This window comes from Thunnus albacares, chromosome 3, assembly GCF_914725855.1.
Source record: "Thunnus albacares chromosome 3, fThuAlb1.1, whole genome shotgun sequence".
NCBI lineage: Eukaryota > Metazoa > Chordata > Actinopteri > Scombriformes > Scombridae > Thunnus > Thunnus albacares.
This window is the reverse complement of record NC_058108.1, coordinates 34,657,357-34,683,221: the sequence shown is the minus strand read 5'-3', so window position 1 is coordinate 34,683,221 and position 25,865 is coordinate 34,657,357. Positions and strand designations below refer to the sequence as shown.

The 25,865-nt window shown below is 39.4% G+C and overlaps 3 protein-coding genes across 3 annotated transcripts in view; all 3 read right to left on the bottom strand.

The window, feature by feature from the left end:
* Window positions 1-745: 745 nt before the first annotated feature.
* Window positions 746-13,990, bottom strand: capn9 (calpain 9). Its single transcript, XM_044341615.1, has 20 exons — window positions 13,566-13,990; window positions 12,262-12,331; window positions 12,049-12,167; window positions 10,242-10,375; window positions 9,643-9,811; window positions 9,452-9,535; window positions 9,241-9,326; window positions 8,397-8,474; window positions 7,770-7,930; window positions 6,920-7,077; window positions 5,922-6,130; window positions 5,674-5,710; window positions 5,507-5,587; window positions 4,200-4,257; window positions 3,347-3,411; window positions 3,035-3,103; window positions 2,845-2,923; window positions 2,479-2,595; window positions 1,329-1,387; window positions 746-1,112 (listed from the first exon to the last, which is right to left on the bottom strand). Exons 1-20 carry the CDS (start codon window positions 13,770-13,772, stop codon window positions 1,086-1,088), a joined length of 2,067 nt encoding a protein of 688 aa, XP_044197550.1. The 5' UTR covers window positions 13,773-13,990; the 3' UTR covers window positions 746-1,085.
* A 1,967-nt stretch (window positions 13,991-15,957) lies between these two features.
* On the bottom strand, window positions 15,958-22,111 carry taf5l (TAF5-like RNA polymerase II, p300/CBP-associated factor (PCAF)-associated factor). The gene is made up of 5 exons (XM_044341604.1): window positions 21,924-22,111; window positions 20,947-21,088; window positions 20,417-20,521; window positions 19,449-20,209; window positions 15,958-18,782 (listed from the first exon to the last, which is right to left on the bottom strand). Exons 2-5 carry the CDS (start codon window positions 21,083-21,085, stop codon window positions 17,985-17,987), a joined length of 1,803 nt encoding a protein of 600 aa, XP_044197539.1. The 5' UTR covers window positions 21,086-21,088; window positions 21,924-22,111; the 3' UTR covers window positions 15,958-17,984.
* Window positions 22,112-24,133: 2,022 nt separating this feature from the next.
* Window positions 24,134-25,865, bottom strand: part of LOC122976609 (NACHT, LRR and PYD domains-containing protein 1b allele 2-like) — a 49,504-nt gene continuing 47,772 nt past the window's right edge. The window contains exons 13-14 of the mRNA XM_044345186.1: window positions 24,934-25,160; window positions 24,134-24,223 (exon numbers count right to left, since the gene is read on the bottom strand). Of these exons, the coding sequence (XP_044201121.1) occupies window positions 24,134-24,223; window positions 24,934-25,160 (317 nt within the window). The remainder of the gene's footprint in view (window positions 24,224-24,933; window positions 25,161-25,865) is intronic.

Sequence of the window (25,865 nt, the reverse complement as noted above, 5' to 3'; positions counted from 1 at the left end):
AAAGGTCGACAACCGTGAAAAGATTTCTCCATCATTTTCAGTCTGATGAGGTTTTACAGTCAAGCAATAATTTAATAGTTCACTATTGTGTTTTCCAACATCTCTCTGTAAACGTTAAAGGTTGCAAATAGTTGTTTTTAATCTACAATCTATTTTCAACCAAGTTAAGAAAAAAGTAGTTTCACGTTAAAAATCAGTGTTTCTCCAACGCTGTTTGGCAGAAAGACGATGTTGGGAGGGGCTGTTCGCCGAGCTGCTGCTAACGTTTACTCAGCTTGTTTCTCTGATGAGATACAGACGTCCAATGACTAAAATCCTTCATCTGGTTAAAAGATACAGTAAAAAATTACCAAGATCTAATAAGTTTATCATAAATATGTGGCCTAAAACTGGATAAAAGTCAATTTATGACAGTTTATGGTGGGCAACCATACTGAAGTATTATCTTATATGTGTATACTCTTTGGTAGACGCCATTGTGACAGACAACCACAACACCGACACATGCATCTTGTGTGCATATACTCTTTGGTAGATGCCGTCGTAGCTGACAAACACAATGCTAACTTATGCATCTTGTACATGTTTACTCTCTGGTAGAGGAGCTATGACGCCATCGACAGGTGACCGAATGAAACGGACCGCTACCTTGATTAAAATGACAGATTTCTCTGGGTTTGGAAATTGTTGGAAATTTTTTTGGCATAATGTAGTTACTCAACTGAAGAAAATATATAACATAGGTTTAGTTGTTTTTAGACATTTTAATGCAGAATTATTACATATTATAGCTTTAAGTAACATTTCCCCAAATCAGGCAGAAGTTTTTATTCAAAATGTTTTAGTTTTCTCTGTTCATGCAGTGAAAACGAAAGTCTTTCTTGTGCAAAACCAAAAGTCAGCAAAAAATTCAAAGTTTAATTCCCCAGTCCGACACTTTAGCGCAGGCATCATCTCACATTACTTGCTCAAATAACAAGAAAAACAACATGCATGTATGCATTACTACGGCCTGAACATTCAACACGCTGCACTCCGACATCGTTTTGTTCTTCTGGCGGCTTCTGTTTGCTTACAGCATCTCCTCAGACGTTCATCGACAACATCAGGAACTGGGAAGTAAAGAGAATATAAAGTACAATTAAATCAACATAAACTGCAATCAAATCAAGTCCCAGAACATTAAAAAGCTAAAGTCTCGGTTTAGTGTTGCAAAATAAAGCTTGTAACCAAAAGGACCTGGACAAACCCCACCCATCTGGAGTACTAAAAAAGGTAAAACAAACACCTCAGAAGTATTTGCAGAGATTAGACGTGGATGTGGTTACCTGCATTATGTTCATTCTCACTCGTCCACTGTTGTTTTTGTCCAGAGCCTGGAAAACTCCTAGACAAGAGAAAGACCTTCAGTCAGCATAAACTTACTTAAAGATGCTGTGTTTAACATTTTAACAGAAATATATCTTTACTATAATCATGTTTAAAGTTTCCCTCCACTCAAAAATGTGTTTTTCTTCTTGTTCGTACAGTTGGATGTTGTTTTCTTCACTGTGCAGAATGATGTATGTGTAGAGATTGTTTTCACATTCATCTGCTGAAAGTGGAAAGTTTCTCTGAGCTCATTGAAAATCTGATTTTAACACTGAGAATGGAGTTTACAGTGAAATATGAGACATCTTGTGTCAAAAAGTTATTTTTTTTAAATGAAAATTATTTACTTATTCATAGATTCTGGAGTGTTTAATTAGGAGAAGGAGTAGATGCCATTTTAAGGATTTTAATTGAGATAATTGAACTTTTTGTCTTTTGACGTCTTACAAAAAGCAGTGTGTAGTCGGGGTCACATTTCACATGTCTATGAGTTGTTAACAGCTCCACCAAATAGTGATTTTTCTCTCTAAACTTCTCACATGCTTTCATTTCAATAAATGTTCAAATGATCCAATATTTCAGCAAAAATCAAAGATTAGAGAAAAAGTCCAAAAACTGAAAACAGATTTGTGAATCAGAACTTTGTTTTTTCTTCTTTCCTCTCCCATTAATCATCTCACCACCCCTCAGATTTATCTGCTGACCCTTTGGAGGGGCCCGACCCCTAGGTTGGGAACCACTGGACTAAAGCTTTTGAAATGAAGTATAATTGCATATTCATAGATTCTGAAATTTATAAGGATGGAGAGAGAGTAGATGTCATTTTAAAGTCCAAATGAAACAGCATTTTGAGAACATCTAACATACGTATTGTTACGTCGTTATGATTTGAATTTGATTTGAACATTGAAAAGTGTCATACTGAATCTTAACTCTGTGCCACTAGAAGTTGAAGATTGATTGATGGGTGGATCATGACATTATAGGTTGACATTAGTTGGTTGGTTATTATGTCTTAATACGGGTCTGGAGGGGATCTTTAAGTATTAATGTAACTAATATAAACATATGAGGCCAACGCTCAGCTGACTGTGTGTTTTTACTTACTGAACATGTTCTCCATTCGGACGATGCAGGTGAGGTAGTCGTCAAAGTCGATGTCGTAGTTGTCGTCAGCAAACCTCAAGCCAAGCAGCTGCAGGAGCCGGTTGTTCAACTGCATTCCTTCATGGCAGAAAACAGCACAAGATATGTAAAATTTACACCCAGCAAAGAGACTTCCTTACTGTCAGACTTAAATATTTCAACTAATATTGAATAAATATATTTTCTCTCCATGTATGACCAATATATTTTGTATGCGTGCACGTTAATGTATGAATACATTGTAATAGTCTCACAGAAATGGCTACCAACAATAAATTGTGGTAAAAGTTCTGCACCAAGTTTAAACAGCATTCAGTCGAGTCTCACCTGCAGCCTTGAGGGCCACGCGAAGCTCATAGGACGACATCTTCCCTGAGCGGTCGGTGTCATAGGACAGGAAGAGCATCTGCAACAACAGCAGGTCACCTTTAACAAACAACCTGCACTGCCCTCCACAAAACTGTAGCTATACCAGATTTACAGTTTTACCACCATTAGCACACAAACCAACACGTACAATCCACTTCTTCATCTTTTCCCAGAAGACCTTAAACTCTTGGAACTCGAGCTTCCCTGTGTTGTCCACCTGGTTTACTCTGTCAAAGGAAAAACCTTAAACAGCATTGTGGATACCAGCTTATCAATAACTTTAAAATCATATTTCTTTAGAATCTTAACATCCAATTTGAGTTATGTTATGTTCATAAACAGACAGAAATACTCAGTGAAATGGTAAAAAACTGTTTATAAGGAAGCTGTTATATATGTGTTGTAGCAACAAAGTCAAGTCAGGTTTATATAAGTTTGAAATGTGTCAGTAGAAGGATACGTCCATGAGGTTGATGATACTGTGGCAGGTGCTGAGGCTCAGGCCGTCAAATCTGATCTCTTTTCCTGAGGACAAAATGCATTTATATGTTGGAAAAATTGTTCAGCAAGATGATTATATGCATTAATATTGCATGACGACTCAGTTACAAGTTATTGAGTCAGACTGTCAGTTAAATGAATATTTAATTTGCACAACAAAAATGATAAAACTTATAAAGAAGAGAGGGGAAAAATGCATGTTATAGAGATTGAAGGTGCAGTGTGTAAGATTTTGTGTCATCTAGCAGAACAGACTTGGCAGAAATTAAACATAATATTCATCAGTTTGTTTTAATTAGTGTATAATCCCATGAGAATGAGACTCATTGTGTTTTTGTTACCTTAGAATGATCCCTTTATATCTATCATATTGAACAGGTCCCCTTTCATAAATTGATGTCTTTCAAGCAGTTAAACAGCTAATCTGAAGTGCACAAGCTATCAGGAGATGCTGTAATGTAGAGTTGTGAATCATCTGCATAGCTATGTTAACAGATCTTCTGATTGGTGATGATAGAGCCAAGTGGAAGTACATAAAGATTAAACAGAAGAGGTCCGAGAATGGAGCCCTGTGGGACACCATACACCATGTAAAATGTGGATCTCTGATGTTTAAGATAAGATCTGAAATGCGAGAGTACAGTGAAAGCCCAATGGGAAAAAAAAACCTTCTTCGGGGAACAGGAAGAGTCACAGAAAACAATGGGGATGATGGGAAATGTTTTAACAGGTTTTAAAGAACAAATCAAACTCAATAGAAGGAGAGAAAGGTTAAAACTTTGAGTAATTAAATTCTCTCAACATTCACTTACGTCTGCTGAGAACACCGTTCAGCATCTGCTGAAGCTCCCTGACAGAGATGGCCCGGTCCTGCAGGCACACAAATGTTGAAAAGAAAATTTTTAAATACATACTGATATTTAAGTGCTGAACTGAGAATAATAATCACCTCCAAGTCTGAGCTTCTTACAATATGACCATTGTGCAGTATAAATCCCCGCAGGTGTTCATCAGTGGAGACCCCTGTCAAACTTACAGTGTTTCACCTTAAATTTATGTTTTTCACAGTGGAAGTAAAATGTTTTGACCCTTGGGCTTCCTAAAATTATTTAAGTTTCATCACTGTATAATATTAAAGCTGCATTAAGTTGTTTTTTGGCCACTTGGAGACAGAAAAAGCAAGCTGACAGACACAAAGCCCTGACAAATTATCACCTTTTAAAGTTATCATGGTTAACATGTCGGTAAACCGACCACTTGATGAATGTAAGTCCAATATTCACCCTCATTTTAGCTCTTGTTTGGTCTCCACAAACTCTTCAGAAAAATATCTGGCTCTGTTTGGTGCTGGGCAGGTAGTGAACAGCTGCCTGTTGGTACTGGATATACTGAAAAACTTTGTGCTGAGAGGCTAAAAAGCTCCACAGAGCTGCAGAGTTGGTGGTTTTTCTCTGTGAGTTCATCACTGTGAGCAAAACCTTTGATATTACACCTTGTTTAGCCAAAAAAGCTGATGAGATGATAGTGGAGTCTCAGTGGTTTTAAGGGTGTAAGAGTAATTAAAATTAGAGCTGCAATGATTGATCGATTAATCAATTAAATTAATATCCAACTATTTTGATAATCAAAATAATAATAGACATTTTTAAAGAAAGAAATATGTGATTCCAGCTTCTTAAATATGATATTTTCTGGTTTCTTTAGTTCTCTATGACAATAAACTGAATATCTTTGGGTTGTAGACTGTTGGTCATGAAAAACAAAACATTTGAGGACATCATCTTGGACTCTTGAGAGACTGTGATTGACATTTTTCAGTGTTTTCTGGCATTTTATGAACTAAACAACTAATTGATTAATTGATAATTGCTGCAGCCCTAATTAAAATACAGAAAAACATGAGCTCAGGAATAAGAAGTTCACTTGTGGATGACTTGGACATCCAGGTCGTCTTGTTTCAGAGGGAACAAACGATAACGCTCCTTCTAGTTTATGTGAAATTACACCACATAGGTAGCGCTTTTACTGGGATTCACAGGTGCACATCCACTGGAATCTGTACTTCCCAGTATCTGAGAAGGTAAAGTCGACTGATATGAAGGTGAAGACGTTGTCTTACCGCTCCAGCCAGCTGATCGAACAGCCTCCTCAGGCCTCTCTCCTCGTCTGTTTCCTCCTCTGGCGGGCTGGGCATCGGCGGCTGGTGGAAACAACACAGCATCAGTACAAGCAGGCTCGACTGGCTGCTTTAATGATTGATTATCAATGCCTGGGTGATCTACTTACCTCTGGCAGGTCAGCATCAACATCGCTCCCCATCTCCCTGTGGAATAAAGCCATAAGTTGGCATAAAAATTCAACTGAAACAGCATTTAAACACAGGACATTTCAACCCTCCATTAAAACCGTTTCTTTTAGTGGTCATTGTTTTAAATCAACTTTTGGGTTAATGTAATGTGCATGGTGACATTGCTGTGTGTGTTTTGTTGCTCCACGTCCAAACTCAACCCAGAACCCAGAGGCCGAACACTCACAGAGCTTTGGCCTTCTTCTCGGAGAAGATGCGGATGAGGAAGTCGGCCTCGTGGTGAGGCTGGAAGGTGGTGGGCACCAGCAGGTATTTCCCAGGAGGCAGCGTGAAGCGCTCCGACACCTCCCGCATGTTGATGTAGGTCCTGCTGCGAGCCTTGGACGCATGGTAGCGGAAGAAATCCTTTCCCTGGTGGTCTGCGTCATCTGGGGCCTGATAAAGACGGACAGAAAAGAGAGCAGATGTTAGACTGATTAAATTGTGGTCAAAATGTGTAAATAAATACACAAAACATACACATTACACGCTCACTACACATATTGTTAAGTAATAAAATATGTTCAGTAAAGGCAGGAGAGTCAGACAGAAACACAAGGCTGAAAGTTGCAGCTTTATTTGAAAAGTAGGCAAAGTTTTGATTGACAAAACAATTTCATCTCAAGGACCATTTTGTAGCTGTTCTGGAGCTTTCAATCATATGATGTGATCTCTATTGGCAGATGGTGTTTGGTCAGTTGTCAAACGGTGGTAGACGTTCAAATATCCATTTTTGTTTTTCTGAGCACTTTAAAGACTTTTAGTCCAAAGTTTATTTTCCAGCATCTCCATCTGCTGATCAAGACCATGCTGTGTGGTCAAAAGCTCCAGAACAGCTACTAAATATACCTTGAGGTGAGATTGTTTTGTATTTCTAAGGTCAAGAATGAACCTTGAACGTCAACTTTCCAACTCAATCTAACATCTCAAGACCTCTCAGATTTATCTTGTGACCCTTTCAAAGCAGTTCAAACTACAACAATAACATGCTGCTTCTGCAAAACTAGTACTTTTACTTTAGTACCTTTAAAATTTAGCTGGTAATACTTCTATACTTTTACTTTGATAGGATTTTTCATGCAGGACTTTTACTTGTAATTAAGTATTTGTACATTGTGGTATTGACACTTCTACTGAAATAAAGGATCTGAGTACTTCTTCCACCACTGTCGGTTTCTTTCTGACCTCGTAAACAGCGAAGCCGATGGTCTCCAGGTCCAGACCTTCCTTCCTCAGCTGGCGTCTGTTCTTCTGCATCAGGGCGATGACCACGCTGCACACGTCGTCCTCGTCGTCGGCGTCCTCCAGCACCAGCTTGAACTGCGGGTTGGTCCAAAACGTGTCTGAGGGTTGGAGATGCAGAGCTTTAGAAAAGACTGAGATACAGTTTGTCTACATTTCAACAGTTTCACGCCAACAATTCAAATTTGAAGGAAAGAAAATTCAAAACTCAACCAAAGTTTTTTATTGTGCAGGAAACTAGAAGTGATTTCTGGGATGAATCTTGACATTTTGTTTAGTGTTATATATAAATTAAATTATTTAGATTTGCTGGAAACTGTTGTTGCAGGATCTACTCGTCTTATAGATGTTGCTGCAGAAGCTTTAAAAACAGATTGTCACGAGAAACAACTGACAAAGTTTAATTAAAAAAAAAACAGCCATACTGTTGATTATCTTTCACTATTTTTATTTTTACTATTAATCCGCTGTAAATCACTTTTTAGTGCTGATATCACAACTGGGATAATGATATATAAACAGAAAAAGTCTGACAACATCTTTTGACAATATTCCCACATTAAGGCATTTTCAGTCCGTGTTAGTTTGGTGGGCAGTGGTTTAAAGGAACTCCATCTCCTTTTTATTTTTGCATGAAGAGCAACTGTAGAAAACGACAAAATTAAAGGTGATTTCTGGGATGAATCTTGACATTTTGTCATGTGTTGTGTTGCGCTGCAGGATCTATTTGTCCTGTAGAGGTCACTGCAGAAGCTTAAACTCCCAGATCACTCTCATTAGTAGACAATCTCACCGATGTAGTTCCTGCAGCCTCCAGCGGTGGAGCCGCGGATCCAGCTTCCCTCGAACAAGCTGACCTCCCAGTGGCGCTTAGTGTCGTCTGTGAGGGAGTCAGGGGTCATGTTGCAGATCTCCACCTTGTCGTAGTTCCTCTGAAAGTCATTGAACTCCATCCTGGAATCACAAACAACATCACTGTCGTCTCTAAATACGGTAAATGAACAGTTCTGCTTTATCAGATACAAGTTTCATAACAGATCTGCATGAAATATGATACTTTAGTTATTTATTCTTCAGGTAAACTGAGTTTAGTTGGATTTATCCTCCACAACATACAATCTTTTTTATTTATACATTTAGTTTTTGCACGGACACAGAACAGATGGGGTCTGAGACAAAACAGCACAACCAGTAGAAAAGAAAAAAGCACAGATACAGTTCATAAAGCATTTAAAAGAGTTCAGACAGAAAAAATTAAAAAATGCTCAAAGTCTAGGTGTTCAAAGCAGTCCCAGTGTTTCCAGTATATGTTGCCCTTCTCCTTTTGAAGTCGAAGGGTAATGGTCACAACTTTTAACGCAAACAGAAGCTTATGTTCAAAAAATCCCTCTTTTAGAGAAAATTCATCATGTAGTCTCACCAGAATTCACCGTCGTCTGTTGAGTTCTGCAGGATGCGAGTTTTCTCCGCTCTGTCGATGTAATCCCACTCTCTGGAGCTTCAACAGACAGAAGACAAAACAAATCTGTCACAGTCTGGCGTGTATGACGGATAACGCAGAGAACCAACTGACAGAGTTAAAGCTGAAAACCAGCCACACTGTAGATTATCTTTCATCGTTTTTTTTTTACTGCGACTGTTAATCTGCTGCAAATCACATTTTGTTTTTTAGCGCCAAAATCACAACTACTGTAGGAGATTTTAAAAAGATGAACATTTAAACAGATTACCAGGAAAGGAAAAAAAAAAACAAAATGTTCCAAATATTCCCACATTAATGCATTTTCAGTACAGGTTAGTTTGGTGGGAAGTGGAATAAAGGAGCATCGTCTCCTTTTTATCTTTGTATGAAGAACATTTGTAGAAAATGATACAAACTACAAAAGACTACAGGATGTTGGGATTGACAAGATTTTAAACCTAAGATGTTTTTTCTAACTGGTTAGATGTTTACAAAACTAAAAAAGAGACATCAGATTGATATTTTATACTGGGACTACTTGATTTGACTCATTTGGACGCTGAAGCTTCATATTAGCTTCAGATAAACTTTTAAATACATACATACAGAAGGACGACTGTGGATTTTGTCCTCCATCACTTCCATTGTAAGTGCATTATGAAGGGATCTTCTACTGGTCAGTATGAACAGGAGGAATGATTACAGCGATCTCCACATGGACACCTGACTATTGTTTAAAGATACACCTGAAAAGATGTGAACGTATCCTTCAAAATAAAGCGACATCTCTCTTTATTCTTACTTGTCGCTCCACGGGCCGTTCCACTCCACCTGACCCCAGGGGTTTCTGATCCGGATCAGCTTGACCGTCCTCCCTCTGCAATTCAACTGAATCAGACAAAAAAGTTATTTTGATTATTGGTTCAGTAAAACTTTACTTTTCTTTCTCTTTTTCACACTGTTTCTACTTCATTTTCCCCGTATTAATGCTGATTGAATCCTGTGAATCTTACCTCCTCCAGGCCTGTGATGGAGTACGCGTGTCCCTTCACCAGGCCGCTGCTCGTCTTAGCTTCAGACTCTGCGGAGCTGGAAATCTGGAAAAAAAAAAGAAACACCCAGATGGGTTTTAAAGCAGAAGAGCTGAGGTGGAAATCACAATGGAACTTGTATTAAATAGGAGCTTTTTTCTTTGGGTCTTTACATCAATAGAGCATCCCATCATGGAGCCTTTGTTCAGGGCCTTCTTCATGATGTAGAACAGGTTGTCTGGAGCTTTCTTGGTGTCGTACATTTCCGCCACGCCGCCGGTGAAATCCTCCATGGCCTCCAAAGTGCTGCCACCCTTCAGGGACTCGTAGCTCCCGTGGAGTCTGAAACAAGGCGGAAAATTAATTTAGTAATTTAAAATTGAAACGTGCAAACAAGTGGACTCTATTGTGCTCTTTAGTGCACGCAGTCCTGCTCCCCAGAGGATGAACTCTTTCTACTTTGGACACTTCATAACCTTCCTGCTAGCGTCAACCTCAGGACAAAATGTCAATTTTGGACAGAAGATATCTCGTAATTAAAAGGGCAGATTGTCATGAAATTTTACAAGTATATTTATGCTCCCCAGAGGATAAACACTATTCAATTTAATCACAATTATGACACTTTCATTTAGCTATGAATCGCAAAATCTGTATGTTCATTCATTTCTAAAACTTTTTAAACCAGACAAGATCAAATAACAGACGTATAAAAGGTGAGGAAGGATTTTGGAGGAGAGATGTGAAGTGTCACTGATGTAAATGTTGTTACTTTGCGTAGGCTTTCTCCAGCAGGGCGCTCCAGAACTCGTTGTTGGAGGCCGAGTGCAGCATGACCAGACGTCCCCTCACCGACGGCAGCCTGTCGTCCACCACGACGTCCAGCCATTGGTTGTGTTTCCAGAACTGACGGAACACAACAAACAGTAAATAATTTGCTTGCCACTACAGCTGAGCGTGATTCCTCCCAAACATACTTCTCTTTAAGCCTTCATAGCTCTGCAACACTAAAGCAGCTGAAAATCAACACAGATTAAAGGAAATGAAGTGAACTATTGAGACCCAAACGTCTTGTATTTTTAAAAATGTACCGTATTTTGAGAGAGAATTTAACTGTAGCTGTTTTTGTACTTACAGCACTTTATTACTGCTTCAGCCCTCAGCTGTTAGATGCTGTTCAGTCTGAATACAGTAAAAGTTTTTCATATTTAATCTATAGACTGAACCGTGCATTTGAGCTCTCATTAACATGATCGTATTTGTATTTTTAGATGGTTTTAATGTGTATAAACTAATTGTCTATGTGTTCATCCCTTGCCTAAAATTGCCCCTTGAAGAACAAATAAAGTATTTTGAATTTATCTGAACTGAATTAAGATTGACTCTTCTATGCTGTGGTGTGCTGGGGGGGGCCTCCGTGGCTGTCACGTAGCTGGATTCCCTTGTGTCAGCGGCAGAGAGAAGGACCCTAAATAAACTGTTGTCTATCATGGACGATGGCCGCCACCCTCTGAACTGAACATTCACTAAGCAGACAATCTATCTATCTATCTATCTATCTATCTATCTATCTATCTATCTATCTATCTATCTATCTGTCTATCTATCTATCTATCTATCTATCTATCTATCTATCTATCTGTCTATCTATCTATCTATCTATCTATCTATCTATCTATCTATCTATCTATCTATCTATCTATCTATCTATCCATCGTGTCTTTTTGTTTGGTGTTTCAGTGTTTTCAGTTTCTTGACTTCTCTTGTCACATCTGCTTTCTGTTTTTTTTCTGTGATCTTTTTTTTTTTTTTTAAATTGCTTTTACTACATCTTTCCAACATACACAGTGTTTATAGGTGCAGTAAGGTAGTATATCCACATACATGTGACATACAGTTTATATTATGTGACCTTGCATCAAACAGTGAATCCCCTTTTTTCCAGCAACAGATAACAAAGATATACTATATATACAGTATATATAAACACTTCAGTTGTTTTGCAGATGAGATTCCGGAGGTCAACATGTTGACAGTAAATTGCTTAGTTCAACACATTCTTCTTATTGATTATTATTATATTGAAAATATTATAACCATCATACCATTGAGGTTTCCATCAAACAACTGACAGTTATTTATAGCTAATAAAATACGTTGTTGTTGGGTTGAATAAGAAGACTCATCATTCATTAGTAATAGTTTGGTGCAAAGTATTTCTATGTTAAGTCAAAGAGATAAAGTGAAAGATCTGTTTTCAACTGTTTTAATTTATTTGTGTCACTCAGTGGCAGCTGGGATGGATGGAAGAAGACTTAATTTACTGTATTAAAGGAGTTTCAACCATTAAATGTATGAAATGTACAGTAATGAGTCAAAGCTACTTCCTCACACAGAGTCATTTATTCCCAACTATCCTGCATGAATCTGTGTTGTTTTGTGTTTGTCTCTTCTACAAGGTTGAGTTTCATCTTCCTTCTTCCTGACAGACAAGACCGAACAGTAAAATGTCTAAAAAGGCTAAAAAAAAAGAGACATCAAACGCCTCGTCAATCTGCAGCCAATCAGCCGCAGCGTACCTGGAAGTGGAAGATCCCAGCGTATCTGTGGTCAAACCCCTGGTCCTGGGGGACGACTCTGGCCAGGGCGTCTTTCTTGAGGGTCAAGGACGCGATGGCTGCCAGGAGCCAGCAGTCCCCTGCAGTGACACACAGGTGCATCGTGGGTAAATAAGTGAAACGTGAATGCACGAAAGACACAAAAGGACTCATGCGGATAAGTTGAGAACCAACCCAGCTGTCCTTGGCAGATGTCTGTCCTGTGTGCACCGCCGACGATGAACTTGGGGTTGTCACAGAGCTCCTGCCAACAGGAAAAGAACAGGTTGGTTTCTGTTTTTTTTTTTTTTTTTAAAGACAACGACAGGTGGGAGGTGACACTGCTGCCTTTGATAGGTGTGTTCACATTCCAGGCATATTAATCACCTTGAAATCCCAGTCACTTTAACACACAAGAAAAAAAAAAACACACACACACACACCACATGCAGGCATGCAGCTGAAGTATTCACTCTGCAGGAACGCCCAAGAAAGAAATGTGTAGTAACTGTGACAAACATGAGTGGTGAGTTTCCTCTCTTTACTCCTGCCAGCCAATGTGTTTCAGCCTCACATACCGGTCACTGCTGCAGGTACGATATGTTAACAGGTGTTTAGATAAGAACTAAAAGGGACAATGAATCAATTTGAAGCTCAAAAGTAGCATTTTATGAGAAATCCAAGAAAGCTTCCACTCTGGTTCACAACCTCTGAGCAGCTCTCAGCTTATCTTTTATTACAGTTTTACAGCCGTTAACAGCGAGGCATGCAGGGATAAAATCAGAGGAGAGAAACTGCCCCTGCACTTGGCTCTATTTATTTACACAGCTTTCTTGCAGAACTGGTTTCGCTGCATTGGCTGGATACTTAATTGCCCCTTTTTTTCTGTATTAAAAGCAATAAAACCAACTTCAAAAGAACTTTCACCGCCTTCATCCAACGTTTTACTGCATTTATCCAGAATAATATCATTATAATATCACTACTTACAGATTCTCCCTCTATTAATGCTCATTCAATAACGTGTTTGCTTTCTGGTTGTATTGAACCAGACTTAATATGCCAGAATAATAAACATGACTTTTTATCACTGAAAACAACTAGAATATGAAACCAACTGTTGACCCGTCATAAAACAGTCTGCATGAGAGACATAACCTTTCATTAGAGGAACAGTTCATCTAGAAAATACATTTAACACATCAAAAAACTGAATTTAAGACATACGTTGCCTCATTTAACTGATTTCAAGACCACTTGAGGTCTTTAAAAGACATTTTTCAGACACTTTTTTAGGATTAGAAGACATTCTGTCAGTAGTAGTACAGTAATAAATGAATTTCATAGCCTGTAATTACTGTATTTTCACCCATGATAAAGGGTCAGTGAGGTGGTATGGACTTCTGCATCACATAATTAAAGGTTACAGGTTCAGTTCCCCTCTGGATGCTCCGAACCTCCTAAAACATGTGAACCAATAAGGATCTGTGTCTACACACCTTAGGCCTCCTCCATTCAAACTGGACGGGAACACTCTGGCTGAAGAAGAGCGAGGAGTCAGTAGCTGGGAAGTCCGGATCCTCGAACAGGACTCCCTTCTGCAGACACTCCTGCCTCAGCTGCTCAAACGACTTCCCGTCCGACTGCGTGTTCACGGCCCGGGTCGAGCCGGAGCTCCTGCCCGACAGAGTGGACTGGAGAGGCATCTTCTTCTTCTTCTTCTTCTTCTTCTTCTTCTAGAGGGAGAAGCTGAAGGAGAGGAGAGGTGGTGTGATGGAGCGAGTCGCCTGCTGTGTGTTTGATGCGAGGACAAGCCTGTCAGGTCAGTAGGGTTGGGAAGGTACACACCCTCCAGACGGGAACAGGTTTGTCCTCCTGGACGGGGAACCTCGCCCCTTCTGACTCTCTCTCTCTCTCTCTCTCTTTGTCTCTTATCTCTCTCTCTCTCTCTCTCTCTGGGCTCGGCCTGCAGTAAAACAGCAAGAATTCATTCTTGATGACTAACAGAGAAATGAAATAACTAGAAGTGGTGTTCTCATTCAAATCAGCGTCTTTAAATCAAGGCTCAAGACTTTTCTGTTTGCCTTTAATTAAGTCAAAGCCTTTTTAACTCTTCTATTTAATGTCTTGTGTTTCTTTAATATCTTGTCTTGATGCCTTTCATGTTTTATGTAAAGCACTTTGACTCGCTTTGTTGTTGAAAGGTGCTGTACAATTCTCTAATAAGGTCGTTTAGATCTAATTTTCGAGAGAGATCTGAGAAAAAGAAGCATTCATAGTCAGACAAAGACACAATAAAGCAAACAGAAACATCATAAATCAAGACCAAACAGCCACAATCAACAAATAAGTGATAAAAACATTACAAGAGTCATAAAGAAAAAAACATCAGATAATAAAGATTTTGAAATATCCACGGTGGATGGAGGACTTTAGTTTGAGGGCAGTTTATTCATTTAAATAAACCATTTCATAAATTTAACTTTTACTGAAGTTTGCAATAAAAACATCTTATCAAAGCCAAAATTAAAGAGATGTGTGCATATGAAAGAAAAGTGAATCTTAATTTATATTTCATTAATCTACAGTAATAAATAAATATCTTTAGCTGCACAGCTGAGAGCTGGTTTAGAGGTTGGTAAATTTAAAAAAATGTTCAGGAGGAAAACAAACCAGACTTGATTCAGAATGATGTTCAACATGTTCAGGAAACTGTAGTTAAACTGGTGAGTTTATAGAAATAAGCTAAAGATATTTAAACAATTTCTTTCACAAACTATTAATTAAAAACATCCTGAAGCTGGATGAGCTGTTTTCATACATTTGTTTGGAAATTCAAAAAATATTTGCAGGCAAAGTCGAGGAATTAGTTTTACCTCCACGCAGAATTTAAACTTTACTTTAAAGGACGGGTTCACAATTTTTCAAGTGTCTTAAACCAGCAGTCAGGTGTCCATAGTAACAGTGAAAGAGGTTTTCCTCGCTGTAATCATTCCTCCTGTTCATACTGGATATTAAAAGATCCTTCAAATGTGCTTTCAATGGAAGTGATGGAGGCCAAAATCCACAGTGTGTCCACACAGTTATTTAAAAGTCTCTGTGAAGCTTCTATTCAGCTTCAGTAGTCTGAGTTAGTCATATCAAGTGGATATCTGACACATTTACAGTCTTTTTAGCATCAAATTCCCTCTTTGTGTTTCCTTATTGAGCTGCAGGTGGAAGTATAGTAACAAAAAGAGGGACTTTGGCACTAAAAAGACTGTAATGTTGAAAGATATCTACTTGATTTGACTCATTTGGACGCTTAAGCTTCATATTAGCTTCAGATAAACTTTGGATTTTGTCCTCCATCACTTACATTGTAAGGTCATTATGAAGGGATCTTGTAATGGTCAGTATGAACAGGAGGAATGATTACAGCAAGAAAAACAGCTTTAATGTTCATTTGGGCTCCTGACTGTTGGTTTAAGACACACTTGAATAATTGTGGATCCATCCTTTAAGTGATTCTTCGCAGTTTTTTTTATTTGCACAGATAAATAAGTTTAACTGTCCTGTAAAGTTCCCTCATGTCTCTCTGATCCAACAACCTGCTGTAACGTCAGCTGACCAGCAGGTGGCGAGACGTCTTTTTCCTGATCTTGAGTGTGCAGAATTTAGTTTTTCAAAATGAGGATTTGTTTACGCAGGTCACAGTTTTGCTCTGGTGCGTCCCGTCTATCTGGTCCACTCTTAAGTTTATAGATGACTGGGTCACACAGTCTGGTGTGTCAGGTTAAACAACATTTATGTTTTATATGCAGTGAAACTGAATCAAAGTACACAACATCAAGCTCAGAAAGGAACTCAAACCAGCGTGATACAGTCGACAGAAGGGACTGAAGCATCAGATCAAATAAATTCTGTTATTTATTTCTTATTTTGGGCTACAGGAGCGATTCAAAAGTTTACTGATGAACAGAAAAGGACAACTTCCAGGCTGAATTCATGAACAAAATATTCAAAAAACAACAACAAAAAAAATCCTCAATCAATCAGACTTTGTACGAAAACAATCCAGGAGCATCAGTTTCTGCCCTCATAAAGCACAACCTGGATGGAAACTTTTGGTAGACAAAATATTACAAAAATACAGTATATTTACACTTTTTAAGCATTGCACAGTTAATGCCACTCGCAGAATAGTGCAGAAAATACACTATGAACAGTCTCTGAACTCAACGGGCCTCAATGCAAAATGTACTTTCTTCATTTCTGAAAGTTTTCTTCCTGAATTCATCCGACGACAGCGATCTGATTATGAGCTGCAGTTTGAGAAATTTGGCTTCTTTTGTCAAATTTTTAAAAAAGTGCGTTTTTTTTTTTTTTTTAAACCATAAAACATGTTTATATTTCTAAAACTAAAGTATCAAGATAAAGTATTGTTTTCTTGCCTTTAACAATCAGCATCATATCGTAAAATATCTAATTATAGTCGCTCTATCCAGGATGTGATTAGCTTAGCTTAGCACAAAGACTGAAAGCGGAGGGAAACTGCTAGCCTAGCCTCATTGAAAATGAAAAAACGCACCATCCAAAGACTCAAAGTTGTCTTATTTACATGTATTTCTTTTTAAATCAACTTGAGAATTTCATGTTTAGAGTTTTTGGAAGTTGCATTTCTTTCACTTAAGATGGAGCTAAGCTAGCAGTTTCCCGCTGCTTTCAGTGTTTGTGCTAAGCTAGGCTAAACATCAACAAGTTTTCAATATGATGCTGATTGTTGACATGATTGCAGAGTTTCGTTAAAAGGCATTAAAACAATACTTAAGTTCGGTACATTAGTTTTAGAAATATAAACATGTTTTATGGCAAGAAAACTATTTAACAAAAGAAGTAACTGAGACACAGAGATGTAAAAACGACTGGTTAACCAGCGCGTTTCATCTTTTACACATGAACTGTAACAAAGGAGGTGAAACTCTGTATTCTGCAGCAGGTAGACCAAATATTCTGGACTCCAGCGACCCAGTTTATCCCACAATACTCATCAATGTTCAGTCACATTTATATATTTCCACAAACTGATGAATTCACCATCAAATAACCGAGAAAAAACAAAACACGTCGCTGCTATTTTGTCATTTTTCTCGTCAATCTGTGTCAAACTGATTTTTGCAGCTGCAAATTTTTTTTTTTTTTTTTTTTTTAAATCTACAACATCTTCCAACAGTCACATTTTATATACAGTTCTCATAGATTATATAAAACTTGTGCATGACAGCAGACTAAACAACCACCAGACCGTTTCCTCTGCAGCTTCCAAACATCACGTACAAGAAACTGATGAATTCTTTAATACTGAGATCTAGTGCAGGAGCTTTGGTAATGAGATAATACCACATATAGCAAATTATGCTTCAGCAATGAATGATGGACAGAAAACTAATCAGCAACTATTTTGATATTCAATTAACTGTTTTCAGACATTTTTTAAAAAGGAAAAAAAAAAACACTAAAATTCTCTTGTTCCAGCTCCATTTTCTGTTTTTCTACAACAGTAAACTGAACATCTTTGGGTTGTGGACTGTTGGTCGGGACATAACGAGACAGTTTAGGCTGCATCAACAGGACATTTTTCACCATTTTCTGACATTTTAGAAACGTCTAATCGATTGATCGAGAAAATAATCGTTAGTTGCAGCCTTAAAAAGGTTTTTGAAGGAAAAAAAGTGATTCTTAACTTTGCTTCTGTTCTACGCTGAGAAATAATGAAGAAAAAACACACACACACAAAAAAATATCAGACCTGCAGCTCAGTTTGGCAAAAGACGTTTTTGTTGGCTCAGAGTCCGACTGACGACCACATCTTCAAACGAACACCTGGAGACATTCGAGCGTTTCTCCCAAACACTAACAAACTACACAAGACGCCGTGGCTACTGTTCTGCTTTCTCTTGAGCAGTTCCTGTCACCAGCAGCAGGTTGCAGGCCATGAACTGGACGTTCAACACGTTGCTGGTGTTTCCAGTGTACAGTCCAACCAGTTCGCTGGACGAGCCGTCAGCTGGCGTCCCGCCGTGGGAGTTCCTGATGTCCCACACCCTGACCGAGTTGTCCATAGACGACGACGCCACCAGGCTGCTGTCCGGGCTGAAAGACAGGCTGGTGACGCTGTCTGTGTGTCCCCGCAGGTCTTTGAACAACGTCCCCGATGCTAAATCCCAAAGCTTTACTCTCTGGTCCTCGCCGGCGGACGCTAGGTACTTCCCGTTAGGTGAGAAAGCGAGCGACAGCACCGGGCCGCGGTGGCCTGTGAAGAGGCGAACCGACGCCCCCTGCTGGGTGCTCCACAGCCGGACAGTCTTGTCTGTGGAGCCGGTGGCCAGGTAGTTGGAGTTGGGGTGGAACTTGACGCAATCGACGTCGGCGAGATGCCCGGCGTAGAGACGCAGCGGGTAGGTGCGGGAGAACGTCCAGAGGCGGGCGGTGCGGTCGTGGGAGCCGCTGGCGAAGTAGAGGCTGCAGGGGCTGACGTCCACGTCCCACACCGGGTAGGCGTGTCCCTGGTAGAGCACCGTGTTGGTGAAGCTGCCCAGGTCCCAGTAGCGGATGGTCGTGTCCTCGGAGCAGGAGAGCAGGCCGGAGCTGTCCGTCAGGAAGGCGGTGCGAAACACCGGACCGCTATGACCTCGCAGCGTCTTTATCTCACTGCCGGAGCCGTCTTCCTCGTCCACCTGAGGACAAACATACAGCAACGAAGAAGAAAAGTCGTCCTGTTAGCTGATATTAGCGTCTCTGTCCTGATATTATTTGTAATTAAGCAAGAAACAGCCGAATAAACAATTCTGATCATCAGTGAACAAATTCAGTGACCTGTTACAGTTTCACAAAGGACACAAAATGTTTCTTTTTTTCCTTTAATATCTTAATCAGAATGTTGAAATTATTTCTGCTAACAAGTGATGAACATTCTCCATTATGCAATAGATTGATAAAGCAATCATTAGTTGCAGCCCTAATCAACTGTGCCTGAGTCTTTCACTTACAGCAGTTTAGAGGACAGATGAATCATTTGTCAAGCTGAAATGCTAAACATGTGTTATATGACTGTAAATTGAATATTTTTGTGGTTTTGGACAAAACAAGGAATTTGAATATTTCACTCAGGCTTTTAGGAAACTGTGATGAGAGTTTTTCAGTATTTTCTGATATTTTATAGACCAAAAGATTAAATGATTAAGTGGGAAAAAAGTGTTTGGACAGATCAACTGATAGTGACAATAATTGTTAGTTATAATCTAATAAATTATGCATAAAAAGAAATATAAACATCAGCTTGGCCTTCACACATTATAAAACAATGTCAAATATGCTGTAAAGGTGTTTTCATTTGTACTCACTTCCTCCTCCAGTACGTCACATGCCAGGTGGATGTGCGACACGTCGGCCTGATGCGGTTTAGCCTTCAGCTTCCTGGCTCGGAGGCTCCACAGCTTCACCGTGGAGCTGTCGAAGCCGGCGGCCAGCAGTCGGCTGTCGGCGGAGACCTCGGCGGTGTTCAGCAGCTGCTCCGTGTGGTGGAAGGCGTAGAAACACACGGTGGTGAGCGAGGGGGGGCCCTCGCGGACCTTCTTGATGCAGTCCTGCAGAGCCTCCAGGGCCGCCTCGCTCTGCGGGATCCCTGCAGGGACGTCCACCCCTTCCCCACCATCCGCCCCGTCCACTCCCGCCCAGGAGGAGGTGGAGTTCGGGGCGGCGGTCGCTCCACCGGCCGCTCCGTACAGCTGGTAGTCTGTACGCCTGGAGGCGGTGACCTCCACCTGCAGGTGCGTGCTGAGGGCCCTGCAGAGGGCGCTGTTGTCCTCGCTCTGCAGGTAGCGCAGCAGGTAGCTGTAGGCCGGCTCCGTCAGGTGAACCACGTACTTGTGCTCTAGGAAAGCACTCAGCTTGGGGTTGGCTGCTACGTCCTGAGCAGTGAGAACATGCCGCAGCTGCTCCACAGTGGCGCGTTGCTCACTGTCCTGAAGAAAGGCGCCGTGGAAACGACTGTAGAAACCATCTACTGCCCCCTTCAGGCCGCAGCGCACCATGTCCAGGTGGAGGTAGACGAAGAGCGGGTAGAGGATGCTGCTCACCTCCTTCGCCCAGGATATTTCTGTTTCTAATTTAGAGGAAATAAAAATTATTCAGATGGTTTTATGATCACAGGTCTTGTGCTTGCTATTTTGTGAATATGTTCACCCAAATCACCTGATTTAACAGAGAGCATAAATGACAAGTTGGTTCAGGTGATGATGTGTAAATACACACTCATCTTCAGCTATGTGAGGAAGTCAGTGGCTCTGCAGCAGGAATGTGGACGTCATACCTGACAGAAAGGAGCGCAGTCTGGAGTATTGTGTCTCGTACTGCTGCGGGTCGGACTGGCAGGGTGCAGCAGAGACGATGTTGGCACAACCCGACTCTGTCTGCACTGCTCACGGACACAGAGAGGAGAGGAAGAGGAGGAGGAAGAGATAAGGTGCATGATTACTCAATCACCTGTAACTATTATCATTTCACCGATGAATATAAAGTTTTTACAGGGTGTATGTTTCAACTAAGAGTTTACAGCAGAGGTGGAAGAAATGCTCAGATCCTTTATTTACATTAAAGTAGACACACCATCATGTGGAAACACTCGGTTTTAACCTTTCTGGTTGTATGAAGCTAATAAGAAATTTTAAAAGCTGTTGGCTAGTTTAAAGACCCATCGTCCATCCCACATGTACTTTTACTCATTTTGTCTGATTAACCTTTTTTCTTGTTGTTTGTTGTTTTAAGACAGACCTGAAAAATATGTGTAAAGTTAATCCCAAATCAAGTCAGTCCAACTCTGCATCGTGTCAGTGTTCTCACCCGTAAGGCTGGCAGCCATCTCCTCAGCTGACTGGAAGAGTTTGGCTCCTTTCAGGGAGGCTTCAGTGTCCACATACTGCCTCCGCTTCAGGTACTGAGCCACGGCATACTGGATCTGCTCCGTGCGAACCCGCTTCATGACCTGGGAACCAAAAACAGCTCAGTGTCAAACACCGGAGATGTATCAGTGAAGAGGAGACACCTGCACATCACTTTCACTCTCATCCTGTCTATAACGACGGTGTTAATTACTTAAACAGTTTAAATCTGAGTATTTTAAAAATAGACAAAAAACCATCTATCTGGCATAATGACAGTGGTGTAGTACTCAAATCCTTTACTGAAGTAAAAGTACCAATACATGAATGTAAAAATATTCCATTACAAGCAGAAGTCCTATCTGTTACTTTATGTTTTTGACGTTTTACAGTGACTTTAAGAAAAGAAGATAATGTGTATTACTAATAATAAGAAGAAATAAAAGAAGAATCATCTCTGTAAATCTGAAAAGTAACTAAAACTGTCAAATAAATGTAATGGAGTAGAAAGTACAATATTTCCCTCTGATATGTAGTGGAGTGGAAGTATTAAGTTGCATAGGATAGAAATACTCATGTACAGGTACCTCAAAAATGTACTTAAGTACGTTATTTGAGTAACTGTTAACGTTAAATGTACTTAGTTACTCCTCAGTGCAGCATCTCTACAGCAGCTAATCAGCTAGCAGAGCAGCGAGCTAATGTGATCATTCAGGCTAAAAACATTAGAAACGCTCCTGTTTAAACTCTAAATATAATAACTGGATTATGGTTCAGTCTGAGTGAGCTGGAGCCGTGAGCAGATCCAGTCTAAACGCTGTTACAGGAGGCTGCCTGCGTTCAGATCACCGGCTAGCTTCGCAGCGGGCCTGGCGGCTCCAAACTTTTAGCGGGATTAATCCGGTTCCGCTCCGCCGCCGGTTGGGAGTCGGTACTTACTGCATATCGTGCCGTTCTTCTCCGTCCTCAGTTACTGTATCCGAGCTGGGCAGGTTTTAGTGTAACTCAGTTTCCAGATGAAACATGTCGCCCCCTCCATCAAATGATGCTAACAGAGCTAGCGCGCCGCTTTCATCTTTGATGGGTAACGTCTATCGTTGATCGACTATTTCTTCCTGGCTGCGAGTATACTGATTGAGAGGGGTAAATCTATCGATCATCGACTAATCAGGTCTGGATCGTTTTCTTACTGTGAACGCGGTTGTATGGAGTACGAAAAATGACTTGAAAACTTAAAAAAAAGAAAAAAAAGAAGAAGAAATGTATAAATACAAAAATAAATACAAAAATGTATAATACAAAAATAAATAAATAAAATGAATGTAGAAATGCATAAATAAATAAATGTAGAAATGCATAAATAAACACAGAAATAGCCTTAATAAAAGATTATTTATGAGATGTAGAAAATAAATCCAAGACATTAATTTAATGTCCTTTTCCATTATCAAAATGCACTTCTTTATGTATTTAAAAAAAAAAATGATTTATGCATTTGCTCATTGTGGGATATTTGGTGTACATACTATGTAGCACTTACCAGCTTTTAACAACAAATGCCTTAAATTAAACTTTCAGAATTAGCATTAGCTAGTCCCTATTATGCAGACCTATTTGAATATTGTGGGAATGATATTTGATCAAGTATTATTATTCGATATATCACACCTATGCTGAATTGTTGTGTGTTTCCAACTAATTTAATGTAATCCAAGTCATCTTGTAGGAAACATGTACTAAATAAAGACTAAATAAACATCAAAATTAAAATTGAAATTTTTAGAATGGAATTTGGAGCGACTTAATACAACAGCAGGGTTTTCTTTTTTGGCGAATCAATTCCTCACAGGGGTATTTTCCTCATCAGCTGTTCAGTATGTACAGTTAGAGAGCTGCTGCAAGGATTGGACCATTATGATACTTATCTCCTATACATTTTTCATTTTAAGATTATAAATTTGTAAAAAAAAAAAAACAAGCAAGCAAACAAAAAAAAACCCCAAACAAAACATATGCAAAATTGACTAAAGGCTGACAGCATTAGGCCTACTTAGAAGGATCAGTGATACCTACCATGACAGAGCAGAAAGAGAAAAAACACCTAACTGCATAAACACAAAATCCAGACATTTGTTTATTGTTTATTAGTTAGGATCCCCATTAGCTGTGACCTAAAGCACAGCTGATCTTCCTGGAGTCCAGACATGTCACATTCTCACCCACAATTTTTGATGGATGAGCTTTGAGATGTGCGATGCAGAAAGAGTTCAGTGAAGAGAGTTGAGGACTGATAGATCAGTTACAAAAAGATCAGCATAAAAATGTATGAATGATTATATAATGTATGCTACATATATACACACACATACACTTTTTACATTGAAGTTTATATTATTTTTTAATCTTAAAACAATTAAAATACATAGCAAATTATCTTAGAAAATATGAGAAATTAGATATTTGACAGACAATTATATGGACAATGAAATAAATTGAACAGGTAGCATGGTGGCTCAGTGGTTAGCACTGTTGCTTCACAGTGTCCTGGATTCAAACTCCAGCTGTCCCAGGTCATTTCTGTGTGGAGTTTGCATGTTCTCCCTGTGTTTGCGTGGGTTTCCACGTAGGATTAATACTCCTGTTAATGCCCCTGACCAAGGCACTCGCAAAAAGAACTGGAGTTGGTCCCTGGGCGCTGTACTGCTGTTGCCCCCTGCTCCTAGTGTGTGTGTTGAGAATGGGTCAAATTCAGAGGACCCACCTCCCCATGGGGATCAATAAAGTACTTCACCACACCTCCCCAGATACTATATGTTCATATATTCCGTCTATGCAGCACATGATCATAATGCATAATAACTTCTGTAGCAACATACTGTGTTCAATATGTTGAACACTGCACACACAATGAGGACTTTGATATAAAGCCCTTTTAATTAAAAAAAAAAATCATTTCCTTACTCCCTTTTTGATCCTTCTCCCCCTGGTGCCAAGACCTAGAACAATTACTGATTTTTTCTTTACATGTTTATCTGCACAATGTACACACTTTTCTTTTTAAAGAAAAAGTAATAACAAAAATAAAATTATTATTTTTATAATAAAGAGGAAAAAATGTGTATTACACACACATGCAAAGCAGAGAGGCCTCAGCGGACAGGATGAAGGTCTGTGTTCACAAATAATCTGGCAATGCCGTACCTTCCCGCAGCGTTGTATGGGGGTGTGGGTGTGTTTATCTATTATTAGACAAGGCAAGTGTTAAATCTGGAAATACAAAAGAAGCTAAAATAGAATAAAACAGATAAAAAAGGGGGAAAAAAGTTACAGTACAGTGACAATATTAACCCTCAAATTTGGTTTAATTAAAAGCAGCAGCAAACAGAAAAGTCTTCAGCTGTGATTTAAAAAAAACTGAGAGTTGCAGCAGACCTGCAGTTTTCTGGGAGTTTGTTCCAGATATGTGGAGCATAAAAACTGAAAGCTGCTTCTCCATGTTTAGTTTTGACTCTGGGGACAGAAAGCAGACCTGTCCCAGATGACCATTGTCCCTAGACGACTATTAGAAAGTAACTGCCATGAAACAATCACAAAATAATGTTTTATTTATCTGATTCATGGCTTTGTTTTCCCTATCACCACTCCCTCTCTTCATTCACCGTGCATATTATACAATATATATATAAATTTACTTGACCAGTCCAAGTGAGGCTTACTGGCAGTGCTGCAGGATACCTGAGTTTTGGAGTTTTTGAGTTTAGGTAAATCTCAGTGAAAATTTAAAACAAGCCTTTAAAAACAAAGTTTGTGAAGATGTATTCACAAGTCACTGATTTCCCCTCAGTTTCCTTTAGCTTTGTTGTAACTGTAGCATTGCAGAAAGACATTTATCTTCTTTACAGAAGGTATCAATCAGAGTTTTACAAGCCTGATTGCCTTTGTTTAGCACCATGTCAATCAGCTCTTGTGCTTTGTCTGCCCTGTTGTGCTTTTCTTTGATCCAATCCTTTTCCCCATGGTTGATAATGTTATCTTGCAGAAGTGCATCCAGCAGGTTATTCAGAACAGGAATGGACACTCTTTTAATAAATTCAGTCCGAACAGAGCGCAGCCTCTCCTCTTCATCCCCTGAGAGAATCTTAGTTTTTTGTAGATTTTCCCTCCTTTGGTCAGGACCTGAAAGATAAGTAAGATAAGGAAGAACTGAGTTGAAAGCTGCTTCTCAATGTTTAGTTTTGACTCTGTGGACAGAAAGCAGACCTGTCCCAGATGACCTGAGAGGTCTGGATGGTTCACAATGTATCAGCAGATCAGAAATGTATTTTGGCCTTAAACCATTCAGTGCTTTATAAACAACAGTCAGCTGATATGGACGCTGAAGGAGGTTTAAATATTAAAAGATCCTCTTCAAATGTGATTTCAATGGAAGTGATGGAGACCAAAATCCACAGTGTGTCTATTTATGTATTTAAAAGTTGATGTGAAGCTTATATTCAGCTTCAGCAGTCTGAGTTAGTCATATCAAGTGGATATCTGACACATTTACAGTCTTTTTAGCATCAAATTCCCTCTTTGTGTTTCCTCGGACAGTGTTTCCCTGTCGAAGCAGCAACAAAGATGTCTAATGCCTCATGAGACCTAATGTTTTATTAATAGATGAAATCTATATGGTGAAATTTAAAGCCCCCTCCAGTGTATTTTGGCATTTTTGAGATATTTCATATTTTTCAGAATCATTTCCTGACAATGTTGATTAGCCACAATGTTCACAGTGTATTTTTTGATTAACAACTTAATTTTGCACTCAAAGTTCAAACATTTAAGCTGTTGCTAAAACAGAACTATGACGTATGACTATAGTAGAACGCTGCAGTCATACGT

Excerpts from the sequence above, each read along its gene's own strand:
- taf5l (XM_044341604.1), bottom strand. The coding sequence starts at position 21,085 with ATGAAGCGGGTTCGCACGGAGCAGATCCAGTATGCCGTGGCTCAGTAC. Across the intron at positions 20,522-20,946 it reads GATGGCTGCCAGCCTTACGG|TGCAGACAGAGTCGGGTTGT; the intron begins GTGAGAACACTG and ends GTCCGTGAGCAG. Across the intron at positions 18,783-19,448 it reads GTGACGTACTGGAGGAGGAA|GTGGACGAGGAAGACGGCTC; the intron begins GTGAGTACAAAT and ends GTTTGTCCTCAG.
- capn9 (XM_044341615.1), bottom strand. The coding sequence starts at position 13,772 with ATGCCTCTCCAGTCCACTCTGTCGGGCAGGAGCTCCGGCTCGACCCGG. Across the intron at positions 9,536-9,642 it reads TGATGGGATGCTCTATTGAT|ATTTCCAGCTCCGCAGAGTC; the intron begins GTAAAGACCCAA and ends TTTTTTTTCCAG. Across the intron at positions 3,104-3,346 it reads GTATCATCAACCTCATGGAC|GTGGACAACACAGGGAAGCT; the intron begins GTATCCTTCTAC and ends AGAGTAAACCAG.